Genomic DNA, 13912 nt, shown 5'->3' on the forward strand with positions numbered 1-13912 from the left:
CACGATGTTGGTAGGAGAGTGGACTCCAGCCGGGGGAAAAGTCCAGGTTTATTCTGGATCTCTAACTAGATTCTTAACTCAGGGAAACCAGCTAGCTGGAGACAGCCAGAATGGGGTCTGCAGGGTGTTATAAGGGGGGGGGGTGGGTAAACCAGGGAGGGGTTTGCCCACCTGCCAGTGGGGATACAGGAGGACGTGAGGATGAGGGAAACAGGCAGGTAGGGGGACCAATAAGGGCCACCCAAGGGAGGGGCCCTAGTGCCTGAACCTGTCACTCAACGCCCTTGGTAGAAGTTTCTAGAGGGAGGGGATGGGGTGGACAGGAAGTGACACGACAGGACACCGGGGAGGGGTTGAGGGAAGGGTTCAGCCACTTTTGGGGAAAAGGGGGAGGGGGTAGGGAGATTGACATTAAAAGGATGGGAGGAGGCAGCAGGGGCAGAACCATTCTAACGGGGAAACTGGGATAAATGAAAGTACAGCTTAATGCAACAAAACATATAACAACACAGTACAACACAATACAATCTGCCATGCTCATGGGTCGCTTACTCCTCACTGTCTGTTTTTCTTCTTTAGGATTTTGGGCCTTTCCTTCCTGGTGCTCTTCCTCCTCAGTTCTCAAGGGGTTCCCATACTCTTCTCCACACCCACCGTGTACCCCAGGCCTGTTCCTGCTGCGGTGCTGTGTCCCCTGAGCTGGGGCCCTCAGCTGCTGGTGTCTGCTGGGAAGCCAAGGGAGTGACGGGAGCCTCTCCTGTGAGTTGGGTGAGTGGAATCTGAGCCCACAGCCCTTGCTCAGATTGCCCAAATCTGCAGGGATTCCCAAGGGAATGCTACCCCTGAAGGCTCTGGAAGGGTGCAGGAGCCCTTGGCTCTATTGGACCTGAGTCCAAGCCCCTCTGGTCAATTCCTGTTCTGGTAAGAGTGTTGTGGCTTTGGTGGGATGGAAGGTGAATGCTCATAAGGATTTTTTGCAAGGAATAAATCTCTCCAGTATCCAACTGAACTGAGACTTGGGCAATTCTTGGAGTTGTGTGAAAGAGTCAGAAATCCCAAAGGTTTAAAGGCAGGTGCCCAGTGAAAGCACAAGGTCTGTTAGGTACAGAATTGTGGAATGATGGAATGGCCTGAGTTGGAAGGGACACACCATGGTCCTAGGAGAGGCAGGATCAAAAGCTTTACTGAAATCCATAAAGCTCTGATTAACTGGCAGTCCTTGATCAACTCCATGTGTTAATGTGTTGTGAAAGGAAATTTAGGGTGACAAGCAGGATTTTTTCTCCTGAGTCCGTACTGACTGTCACCCATGACTGCCCTATCCTTCAGGGCTTTTTCAATGGAAAGTGACTCGCAGTGATGGACCTGTACTCGTTTAAAAACAGGTGTCCAGCAAGAAAGGCAGGAACCTTCCTGGAATGGAGAATATGACTCCCTTCTCTCTATATCATTATGACTTTGAAATGATGGGGCTTTTAGGCAAAGATATAGGGAAAGGAATAACAGGTATTTACTAGAGTGTGTATATATACATATATATTTACCAAGAGAAACAAACAACAACAGTAGTGGCAACAAACAAACAACCAAAACCAGAAACCCAATCCCAGCCTTGTCTCACCCATCACGCACTGCCCCTGCGGTGCAGTTCTGGGCACAGCCAGCAGGGGCGCTGCTGGCTCCCGACTGGGCAGGGCAGGTGCGATGATTCCTCTGCGGCTGCAGAGGGCGCTGTGGCACAAGCTCGGCCGCCTCTCCGCTGGCAATGGTGGCTCTGGCGAGGCGGCCCTGGTGACAGGGGACAGGGGAGTTGGCTTCCCCTGGACAGTCCACAGGGAGCAGCTGCTCTCAGTGCCACTGAAAACTCAGGGTGGTGTATTGAAGTGTAGCAAAAACCCCTAAAGCAGTAGGGGCGGGGTGGGGTGGGGGGCCGCTCCTTTGCATGGCTCACCGGTGATGACTGGGCCTGAGGTCGAGCCTAGTGGGGCTAGGGGTGCTCCCAGGTCCCAAGCAGCAGAGGAGCAGAGAAGCAAGATGGCAAGCCCTGGTCACAGTGTTGAAACAAGAAAAAAGGAAGAGGGGAAAGAAAGGAAAAAAACATAGGGCAACTGGATCTCAGGTCAGATCCACTGTATTGCATGGCCCCTGTGTTGATCACCCCTGCTGGAAGTAAGAGCAGCCTCTGGTCTCCAACCCCACAAAGAAACCTGGGCCGTCCTTCATGCATTGTGATACTCCTGAATCAGAGGGGGGACAGTAAAAACTCCAGACACAAACCGAATTAAAAACCAAACTGGCTATGGGATAAGAACAAACCCCCAGACAGGACCCGAGCACCTTCCAGAGCCGTTTCCCTGTGGCTTTTTCTCTGTAACTTGCTCCTGAGCAGCCTGAAGTCTGCTCCCCTCAAGGCCAGGGTTGAAGGTTTGCTGGCACTTTTCCTCTTGCCACTAGAGATTTTAAGCTCAGTGGCTCTGTGGTGGCTGAAGCCAAGACTAAACCAAATGAGCACTTGGCTGACAAGATCATCTGTGCTAATGAGCAGCAGATCACAGAGGGCACCTCTCTGAGTCTGCTCCCAGCATCTCCAGTCTCTCCTGAAGGGCCACCAGGATGTCCCAGGCACAGCTGTAGGCAGGGACAAGGTGGATTTTCCCCCTGCACTGGGGTGGGCCCCTGAGGGTGCCAGGAAGCAGCTCCTGGGAAGAGGCCAGAGAGGGGCGAGGGAGGGGCTGCGCTGGCAGCTGGAGCAGGAGCACAGCTCAGAGCCCCTGGGGGCATGGGGGGAGTGTGTCTGGGGAGTGTGGGGTGCCATGGGGGGAGTGTGTGAGCGCTGCCTCCGGGTGCTGGGAGCAGCAGGCTGGGCCAGGCAGCGAGCAGGGCAGCCGTGGGCTGGGCAGAGGGTGCAGGATGCAGGCAGGGCTGTTGGATGGGCAGAGGGGCTGTGCCAGTGCTCCAGGGAGCCAGGAATGGCCCCGGCTGTCTGCACTTGTGGATTGAGTTCTGCTGGGAGGATGTGGGCGATGGTGAAGGCAGCACCTTGTCCAGGGCAGGTTGTGTGGCTCAGTGAGTCTGTGTGTGCCTGTGCTTCTGTCTCTGTGTCCGTCTATGTGTGTGTGCGTGTTTGTCTGTGTGTGTGTCTTTGTGTCTGTGTGTGTGTGCGTTTGTCTGTGTGTGTGTGTGTGTGTGTCTCTGTGTCTGTGTATCTCTTTCTGTTTGTGCAGTCTCTGGGATAAAGACTCACCTTCAGGCTTGATCCTGCAAACAGGAAAGCAACAGGCACATCCAGGGTGATGGGAAGGAGACCCTGGCTCTTGTGCCATCCCAGGCCTGGCTCCAGCAGCCTGGTGGGAGCAATCCCCAGGGCTGCAGCTGCTGCACAGCCTCTGCCAGGAGTCTGGGGTTTCTGACAACACCTCAGGGAAAGTCTCTGTTCTTCCTCCACAGCCATGGCTTCGCAGGAGGACACACAGGAAGAGGATGGAAAGACACAGCTCCTTGCAGAGGCATTTGAGAAGGAAGGACTGGATGCTGGATACTGGCTGCCCAAAGCTTCACAGGTGCTGGGAATCAAGTGCAGAGAAGCCCTGGAACATCTGGAATATAAAGATTACCTCAGGCTGGAGTGTGAGGTACGGCATCCCTGGGAGAAAAAGGCACTGCAGAAACTCCTGAAAATAACAGATGACAAAACGCGTGAGGAGATGCAAAAGCATAACTTGGAGAAGGCAAAGCAGAGACAAGATGAGGCCAACCAAGCTCTGAAGGATCTGACAGAAATGCTCAACAGTCACAGCCACAGCCAGGATGCTCTGAGGGAGAAAGCAGAGACTCTGTGGCGAGCCATGGAGATTCCAAAAGAGTTCTGGCCACCACCAAAGAAACCCTTGGCAGATATACTGGAGAGGATCCATAAGCAGCTGGAGCAGCAGGAGCTGTCAGCAGGCAGTGGGAAGAACATCCCTGACACGGAGGTACTGAGGCGGGCGTCAGGGGGACTGGCCCTGCAGGGCATCTACAGAACCAGCAGACCTGAAGATGCGCTGGCAAAGCGAGAGCAGCTCCTCAGAGTTCCTGAGGGATTCCAGCTCACCGGTCCGGAGCAAGGATCGCTGCTTGAGAGGAAGGAGTTCTCCTCCTCTGCAGCAGAATCCACTTTCACCAAGTCCATGGAGCAGCTGGGCTTCAGCGTGAGCGTTTCTGCCAAATGCTCATTCTGGGGGATTAATGTGGGAGTGGGTGTAGATTACAGCCGCACTTCGCAGTCAGAGGACACCCACCAGTCCCGCTCTGAGCAGAGCTACTTTTGCACCACCAAGTACCAGTACATCCCTCTGGCCTCCTGCTACTTCCAAAGGCATCAGCTTTGCCTCTCGGATGCGGCTCTGCGGGAGCTGCAAGACATGGAGCAGCTTTTGAGCTGCAGTCAGAAAGAAGACAACTCCACCTTGGTGAAGATATGTGAGAGTTTCTTCAGCAGGTTTGGGTCCCATATAAACCAGGGTCCCCTCCACTTTGGGGGGATATTCTGGTGGAAGGCATCTACAGAAGGATTCCGAGCTGAGCAGCGGGAAGAGGTGAAGCGAGAAACATCTGAAGCACTGAACATCTTTGTTGGGGCCAGCTGGGGTGGCTTTGGGGCCAGTGTAGGAGGGACCCTGGATGTTTCCAAATCCAGCTCAAAGGCTTCTGTCCAGGGAAAAGCCAGAGAGAGTTCTCATACAGCAATTCAGCTCTACGTGGTCAACACCGGGGGGCCAGCAGACACATCTTCCCTTCCTCAGTGGAAAACGGGGCTTGTGTCTGATAACACAACGTGGTGCGTTATCGACCGTGGCTTTGAGCTGATCCCAGTGTGGGATGTCATCCTGCGCAATCACTGCAAGGATTTTAAGTCTGCAGGCCAGATGAGCAGAGCCCTCAGGGCTGCTTACGAAGCACTGACGAATGAGAGCGTTGGCATGGTTTTTGGAGAGGAACTAGGCAGTGCAGTGCAAGAGGCCAGAGATTTCATGGCAACTGTGAAGGCCTGGGAGGTTACAAAAGTGGATGAAAGGAAGCTACTCATGCTGATGGAGCTAAAAGATGATCTGAGTGCAAAAACCAGGAACCCCAGTGTGTGGATCAACGTGTGCCTGTCAGACAAAGCCCTGCAGGACTTCCTGGTGAACACTGTACGGAGCTGCCAGAAGTCACCTCCAGAAAACACCACCACTATCAAGGCAATGTTGAGGAGTCTCCTGAATCCTCATATCTACTCTGTCAAGGACTTCCCTGAGGCTTCCTTCATTATGCAATGGGTCTTCCAGACTGAGCACCCACTTCCCAGATCTCCCAAAGTCTCTGAGCTTCAAGAGCTCATCAAAACACTGCAGCAAATGCAGGAGCACATCCATGCTGTCACCTACGCACCAGGAAGCTCTGCTTCTGATGTTCATGAAGCAAAGATAGAAGCCACCCTGACCAGCAGCCTGGCCATTTATTCCTTACTCCAGTCTCTCCAGGAACAGGCTCAGAAGGACATGGAACTGCTGGTGCTCTTGATTGCCACCAGCATAGGGTACCAGGTCGAGAGCAGCACTTTTCAGCAACTCCTTGGACACGCAGAAATTCAGTACATGGCCAAGGAAATGGAAACGGCACATGCGGATTACTTGAACCTGAAGGAGCAAGATGCAGGCAGAGCTGAGGCCTCCCTCCTGCTGACAGGTCTGACTGTGACACCCGAAAGTCAAAAGCTGTCCTCTGAGCAGAAGAGGGAGCGTTTGGTTTTTATGGAAAATCACATAAAAGGCTCGTGGTCCACACGGATAAAGAATCTCCTCCAAAAGCACACTGGAGATGAAGACTGGGAGAGGCTGGAACGGGACTTGGACTCCTTGATCAATGGGTTCTTGGATGACAAATGGGATGAGGAGAGGATGCAGAACATACTCAGTGACCTGGAAGACACTTTTCCAACACATGAAGCCCCCAGTCAGTCCCAGTCCAAGTCAGAAAGCAGCAAAGCCAAAGAAAATGAAGCCATTGCAACCCAGGAGTTCCTCCAGCTGCTCAAGCGCCTTGGACTGGAAAGTCACTATCCAAGGAAAATGGGGATGGGAGATTTCCGCACCATCTGCAAGACATCTCTGCAGGACAGCCAGCCCAGCCAGGACAAGGAACTGCCACTATACTTCTTGAAAAAACTATTAACGGTGGATTACCAGGTGAGGTACCTGACTTGCTGGGAAAGGAGCAACCCAGGCCTTGCATCCATGCCAGAAACCAGAGAGCAAGAGCACCAGCAATCAGACTCCTTTGAAAACTTTTTTGATAAGCTGATGAAAGCAGCCCCTGAACGTGCAAACAGGGATGGCCATGTGCACCCCATGGACCTGCAGATGGCCATTTTCCATTGTGCTGATGACTTCCTGAGACAGACCCTGGCAACCAAGCTGGCGTTCTGCCAACTGGCGCTGCCTCTGCTGGTGCCCAACCCGAGCACTTCACGCATCGAGTTCCCGCTCTATGCACTCAGCCAAATCCAAAGGAGCTGGAAAGAGGTGGAGAAGGCGGGAAAGCAGGCCCAAACAAAGAGTTTCAGCAACAAACTCATCTTTCAGGCACACACACCCATCGTGTCCTTCATCCGCATTGGCAGCTCGGCCTTCTCTTCCAAGTCCCAGCTCCTCAACGCTGTGCTCAGCAAACGCAAACACGACACTTTCTTCCACCGCCACTGCAGAGGCAGCACCAGAGAGCGTTTGCTGATGGAAGGACTGGTGGAGATTGCCTGGTACTACCCTGGTGGAAGCCCTGATGACACCTTTGAGTGCTGTGTGGCTTTCTGTAACCTGCATGGAGATGCCAGGGATCACGGAGCACAGCTGCAGTTCCTGCAGGAGATATCTGCTGTCAATGTGTGTCTTGTGTCTGACTGGGAGCACATGGACAACAGGGGGAAAAAGCTTCTGCAGGACCTGTGGCAGTCGCAAAGGCCTTTGGTTTGTCTTCTCACAGAAAATGACAATGCTGCAGCTGGACAAGCCAGCAAAAACATAACAATAGGGATCAAGGACAGAAATGAAGCAGAACTGATGGACCAACTGACCAAGACAATTGGAAATCTCCTGGAAGGGTCTAATCCATGTTTTAGCCTGGAGTCCTGCATGGAGAAAGCTCGCCAGCACGGATTCATAGTGGATGCAGATCGAGATGTGTGTGTGACAGCCAAAGCAAAGGCAAAGGAGCTGGTGGAGCTTCTGAAGAAAGAGAAGCTGTCTGAGATCAAATCCCAGCTGCTGCCACTTCAAGGAAAACTGTGGTACCAGTGGTGCCAAAAGGACAAAGAACTCACTCGCTTGCAGGAGAAGAGGAACAAGAGCGTTGAGCATCATCGCAGCCAAATTGAATATGAGAAGAAAGCAATAAGAAAAAAGCAACTTGACCAAGCTTTCCCTCTCAACGCACTGATGAAATCATTCCTTGGCTTTCTCCAGGTCCAGCCAGCAAACACCAAGAAATACTTCCTGCACTGGATGAAGGTCTTTATGCATGACCTGTCTTGTGGTCGCCTTGAACAACTGAGGAAGGACTATGACAAATTATGGTCTGAAATCCAGTCAAGAAAGAAAAGCAAGGAAAAGCCCAGGGGCAACGATGAGTTGCCGAGTCATTTGGATGCCCTCTCTAATGAAATCAATGATTCATCCATCGGCCTGGAGAACCTATTGAGAGAGTTAGGGCAGATTTATGAAGCTCTGGAAATAATGAACTACAAGAAAGACAATTTTGTCAAACTGCCAGAAATTGCAGCAGATCTGATGGTTTCAGGGCACCCCATGGAGCTGATGGATGGGGATGCTTCTTACCTGCCCTTGCGCTGGGTGGGAGCAATCTTTGACAGCTTAATTGAGAGGCTGGGGGACAAACGAGTGTTTGTGCTCTCTGTGCTTGGCATCCAGAGCACAGGCAAGTCCACCCTGCTGAATTCCATGTTTGGTCTGCAGTTCAACGTCAGCGCAGGGAGATGCACCCGTGGGGCCTTCATGCAGCTCATCCCAGTGGCAGAGGAGCTACAGCAAGACTTGGGCTTTGATTTTGTGCTGGTGGTTGACACAGAGGGACTTCGTGCCATCGAGATGTCCAATAAACACTCTCTGAACCATGACAATGAGCTGGCCACCTTTGTCATTGGTGTTGGCAACTTGACTGTGATCAATATCTTTGGAGAAAATCCATCAGAAATGCAGGATGTTCTCCAGATCGCTGTGCAGGCTTTCCTGAGGATGAAGAAAGTCAATCTTTCCCCAAGCTGCCTCTTTGTCCACCAAAACGTGGGGGAAGCAACTGCCAAGGAGCAGAACATGGAAGGACGAAGGCGTTTGCAGGAAAAGCTGGATGAAATGACTGTGGTAGCTGCTCAGGAGGAGTGCTGTGATGTCTCCTCCTTCAGCGATGTCATTGGCTTTGATGTGAACACCCACATTCACTACTTTGCTCACCTGTGGGAAGGAAACCCCCCAATGGCACCACCAAATCCCAAATACAGCCAGAATGCCCAGCAACTCAAGAGCAAAATCCTCTGGGCTGCCAAGAAGCAGTCACAGCACAGCATTTTGAGGCTCTCGAGCCTGAAAGATCGTATTGGTGACCTCTGGAATGCTTTGCTGAATGAAAACTTTGTGTTCAGCTTCAAGAATTCCCTGGAGATTGCTGTGTACAGGAGACTGGAAAGTGCCTTTAGTCAATGGACCTGGAGGCTGAGGAGTCACATCTTAGATATACAGATGAGACTGGTCAACAAAATTCGGAATGGGGACTGGCAGAATGTCACTAGAGAATACCTTGAAGGGCAGGTGCAAGAGACAAGTGATGCCATTGAGAAAGAAGTGGAAAAGTATTTCAGGGAAGACAAAGACTGTGAGACACTGGTCCAGTGGAAATTAAGCACAGCGCTTAAGCTGAAGGAATTAAAAGAGACTCTTCTTAATGAAACAAAAAAGAAATGTGAGAATCTTATTGAGCTTCAGAAGGAGCAGAAGAAACTGGATGAAAGGAAGCTGGACTATGAAGATGAGCTCCTGAAAAAGAGTAAGGACCTGGCTGTGAGTCTGAAAGGGAAGAGCCTCAGTGAGAGAGAACTGAAGGACAACTTTACTCTCCTCTGGAACCAGTGGATTGCCGAAGTCTCCCGTGCTGCTCGTCCTCTGGAACGGGTGGATATTGATGCACAAATCGAAGATGTCCTTCTAGAGCACTTTAAGGAGCCGGGTTTTCATGCACGGATGAGGTCATTTCCCAGAGGCAGAGGATTTTCTTTTGATCCTGAGAAACACATCATGAAGAAAAAGTATTTAGGCTTTATCTCAGATCCCAGGAGCATTTCCAATGCTGATGTGATCAACTTTCAGCACATCACTGACAGCATCATAGCATGTGTTAAGGAAAACATTGCTAAGAAGGAAGAAGAGAAACGCGATTACAATAGAAATTTTATTCATGAAATACTGAATGAAGTACAGAAAGGTGTGAACTCTGTCCCCAGCAATGGGAAATATACTTTCAACAGAGATTACAGCATGGATTTGTCTCTCTATCTGTGCAAAATAGCAGCAGAAAGGTTTAAAGCCATGCACAAAGCATTCCAAAAGGCAAATGACCCAGTTGTGTACTTGAGCAGCAAGAGAGAAGATTTCTTCCAATGTTTCCAGATTTCCTGCCAAGGAGCCACTTCTGTCACAACTTTTGCTGTTTTCCTTTGTGACAAGATTGAGCCAGCTCTTCGCCAGGCAGTCTATGAGAGGACAGCCAAAGCCATCGCTGAGGACATGCAGAAATCCCCAGATTTCAGGGGTAACAGAGCCAATCTGGAAGTTTGCATCCTGAGATACCTGGCAGAACAGGAAAAATTTGAGTATTTCGAGCAGTACGTTAGGTCCCCAAGACAGTTTTTTCAGACTTACATTGAGACACGAATTAGGGAGCACTGTTTAGATGGGAGTCGGAGTCGGCGGGACTTTTTAGGGTCCTCCCTTGATATTCTCTATAACAACATTCTTTCAGCTGTTTCTTTATCAACCGAAATTGTCAAAGACAGAAAAGACAGAGAAGATAAAATCTCTCTCTGGCTGGATGAATTTTGCAGGGAACTCTCAGAAGTGATCAACTTGCCCAGAAGTGACCTGAAGGGCATTGAGCACCAGGAGGTCACAGACATTGAGTTCCTGAGCAGGGCCATGACAGAAGCTCTGCCTGACCTGAAGGAAAGGCTCAAGAAAGAATTTGCTGGTGCAGACCTGAGCTCATTTTCAGGGCAGACTCACACCATCCTGGTGGAGCATTTTTCAGGGTGCTGGGCACAGTGTCCCTTTTGTGGGGCTGTCTGCACAAACACAATGCAGAATCACGATGGAGACCATCAGGTGGTCTTCCATCGCCCGCAAGCTTTGATGGGAATCAAATGGTATAGAACAGACCACCTGGTCATTGATATTTGTTCCAGCCTTGTTGCAAGTGACTGCTATTTAGTACTTTCTGACAGTAAACGAATCCCCTACAAGAGATACCGGGATGCTGGACCTCCTAAGTCCACTTGGAAAATTCTTCCTGATTCATCCTTGCAGGCGTACTGGAAATGGTTTGTGTCTCATTTCAGGACACAGCTGGAAGCTCAGTACAATGGGAAGTTTCAGGGTAGAGGAGCAATCCCTGAGGCGTGGCAGAGAATTACCAAGGAGGAAGCTCTGTCTGAGCTGGAGAAGCGTTAGGCCATGTCCATGGGAAGGAAGAACCACAACAGCTTTGCAGTTTAGGAAAACTTTGTACCAGTCTTTTACAAAATGCATTTACAATGATGATGCTCTCAAGTCCAGGAAAGCCAATGGTATCCAATTGCTCCCAAATTTGATGAAATAAGGTGCATTACTTCACCCATCACTTAGCAATTCCTTTGTTTCATGAGGAAGGCAGAATACTCTTGCCTGTTTGCCATAAACATTTCCCTCAGCTTTGTCCTAGAGACAAACCAAATCCCCTCCTTTGGACAATTGGCCTTGTGGCCAAGGCTGAGCCAAGGGCCAGGGATAGGGCAAAGGGCAGCACTCAGAGCACCCCTTGAAACAACTTCTGTGAGACAAGAAGGGACAGTGCCCCAAAGGCAGTTTTCCTGAAGCAACGAGCTGTCCTGCTTGGAGAAAGGCCTGCGGAACCTGATGCAAGCTCTACACTGACTGCAAGCTGGGCTGCTTGGCTTTTGGGTGTCATCCTTCCCTCCCTCATTGAAGCCTCCTGGATCAACTGAGGCCGTTCTCCCAGCAGGAGCTGTTGTGCCTGCGGGCTCAGGAGAGCAGTGACACGACTGCCCCAGGCTCAGGCAGTGCTGTCACTCCCTGTCTCAGGGGTGCTATGTCTCTGTCCAGGGCAGCCGCTCCTGCTCAGGTGCCTGGGGCTGCTGCCCTTATCTCCAGCCCTCAGCCCAGGCAGGAGCTGCTCCTGCCCTTGGCCCCTTTGCTGAACAAAAGCCTTTGGAGTGTCCCATGTGGAGAATCCTGTCTGCAGCACCTTCTGCAGCAGCCCTTGGGGCAATGCTGGTGCTGCCCAGGCAGGCTGGTGGCACCAGAGCCGTGCTCTGGAGAAGGTGGCACCGGCTGGCTCTGCCCCAGGGAGCTGTGGGGGCTTTTGCTGTGCTGCAACCCTGCTGGCAATGGGAGGGCCAAGGCCTTCCTGGAGAGCTGCTGAAGGGCTGCTTCAGCCTCATCCCCTGCAGGCTCTGTGTGAAAAATGCATATTATGTCATTGGCTCTTGGCAAATATTAAAATGAACACTATATGTGTTATGTTGGAAAGTTATGTTGTATTAATCTCTTTTAAGTAGTGTGGTAAGTATAAATTTTAGGCTATAGCATAATATAAAATAGAAACGATGTGATGGAAGATGCTTTTCTGACTATCTCAAGGAATGGTTAAAGCATCAAGAAATTCTTTATGTAGAGATAACAGTAACACGACACCAAAAGCTCCAAGAGAAGAATTATTGCCTTCTTATTATGAAGAACCAGACTTTGAGCGACCAAGAAGATTGATTTACAAGATGAAGAGGAGAGTTGGCAATAACCAGAAAAGACTCTGTGTTTGAAAATAATTTTTGCATCATGTATGAGATATATGAATATGCAATAGGCTATTGCATTTAAGGATTAATCCTTTGGTAGCAAGGTGGGCTTTTGCTTGGCAAAAGGAGTAAAACGCACCCAGATATCTGTAACTCTTTGCTTTTTATTGTCTTCTATTGTCCTAACCTGGGTGTCCAAATGCTTATTGCTTTAATTTTTTATAATAATTTTCATAGCTATTTTATTACTAATAAACTTTTAAAATTTTAAAAGAAGTGATTGCTGTTTTTCACACTCTGCTAATAAAGGAGTTGATTTGGACTGCTCTGTGTCTCCTTTGTGTTCAGGGGAGTCACAGTTGGGGGTGACTCCACCTCTGTGTGCTGCAGACAGGCAGGGGACAGGGGGTGGCACTGGGGAAGGGGGTGGGACAGCAGAGGCTCTGCTCCATTCAGGGTCTCTGCTCCAGGAGCAGCTTCACTGTCTGCAGGGACAGTGAGAGGCTAGGAAGCCCCAAACCACAATGTCCAGGGAAACCAATGTCGGTGGCAGGTGCCAAGGGAGGCAGGGCTGGGAACAAAGCCTGGCCTGTCACACACACAGAGGGCTGAGAAGGTGGATCCCAGCGAGGTTCTGTGCTCTGGAGCTGCTCAGCTGGGAACCTGCAGGACAAACGGGGAATGGGCCCAAACCTTGCCAAGCCCAGCCCTGGCCAAGCAGACCCAGAGCCAGTGACAGGAGCCAGAGCTGGGCCATGTGAGCGTGTGCTGCACGGGTGAGTGCCAGGGACTGGGGACACCTGGGCTTGCTGTGTTGCTGCCATGGTCTGTAAGAAATAATGATGTAGTCATTGCCCTTCACTGTCATATTGGCTTTTCCAAATTATTTTGGTATAGTACAGTTTGTAATCACTTTTTAACCACTTTTTGTACAGTCTAATTTGTCAGCCTTTTTACCATAATCCCGGTGTAGATTATATATTTTTGTGTGATAAAGATAGTTAAGGCTCCTGCAAACTACTAAAATAGAGACTATTTGCTGTTTATTATCACATTAACTGTTGCAGAAGTGTCACAGTGGTCACAAGGGTTGCAGGATGAAGAGAGAGGCGAGAATGTTGACCTCATGTTCAGAAGGCTTGATTTATTATTTTATGATATATATTACATTACGACTATACTAAAAAGAATAGAGGGAAAAGTTCTCAGAAGGCTAGCTAAGCTAAGAATAGAAAATGAATCAAGAACAAAGGTCTGTGTCCCAGCAGAGAGTGAGACCCAGCTCTGCTATGATTGGCCAGTAAATCAACACATCCACCAGAGACCAATCACGGATCCACCTGTTGCATTCCACACCAACATATAACCGTTGTTTACACTTTGTTGCTGAGGCCACAGCTTCTCAGAAGGCGGAAAAATCCCAAAGAAAGGATTTTTATGAAAAGATGTCGGTGACACTGAAGTAGCTACTGGCTTTTATTTTTTTTTTTTGTGTAACTAACTGACAGTGGTGAGAATAACTCAGATAACAGTGTGAAACAGATAATATTGATTTCATGTACTTGTGGAGTATCTTATCCATATGATAAGATACCACTGAAAAGAACCAGGCTATCAAGAACTGTCAAACCATGGAACAGGGTGTCTGGTGAGGAAATAAAATAAAAAAATTTCATCTGCAGATACTGGCACATAAGAAGACGTGTCAAGTGCTGAACCAAGCAAAAGAATTCCTGGAACATGTAAACTCAAAGGAATGTTTGAATATGTATAATCTTCATGGAGATGCATTTGAGCAATATAATGAAAAAGAATATA

The 13912-nt window shown here is 49.8% G+C and overlaps 1 protein-coding gene across 1 annotated transcript; it reads left to right on the forward strand.

The window, feature by feature from the left end:
- Window positions 1–727: 727 nt before the first annotated feature.
- LOC131081494 (interferon-induced very large GTPase 1-like) lies at window positions 728–10907 on the forward strand. Its single transcript, XM_058020651.1, has 2 exons — window positions 728–768; window positions 3448–10907. The coding sequence occupies exon 2, from the start codon at window positions 3450–3452 to the stop codon at window positions 10749–10751; it is 7302 nt and encodes a 2433-aa protein (XP_057876634.1). The 5' UTR covers window positions 728–768; window positions 3448–3449; the 3' UTR covers window positions 10752–10907.
- Window positions 10908–13912: the final 3005 nt, after the last annotated feature.

This window comes from Melospiza georgiana, chromosome 3 (genome assembly GCF_028018845.1).
Source record: "Melospiza georgiana isolate bMelGeo1 chromosome 3, bMelGeo1.pri, whole genome shotgun sequence".
NCBI lineage: Eukaryota > Metazoa > Chordata > Aves > Passeriformes > Passerellidae > Melospiza > Melospiza georgiana.

Coding starts and splice junctions, on each gene's coding strand:
- LOC131081494 (XM_058020651.1), top strand. CDS start 3,450: ATGGCTTCGCAGGAGGACACACAGGAAGAGGATGGAAAGACACAGCTC.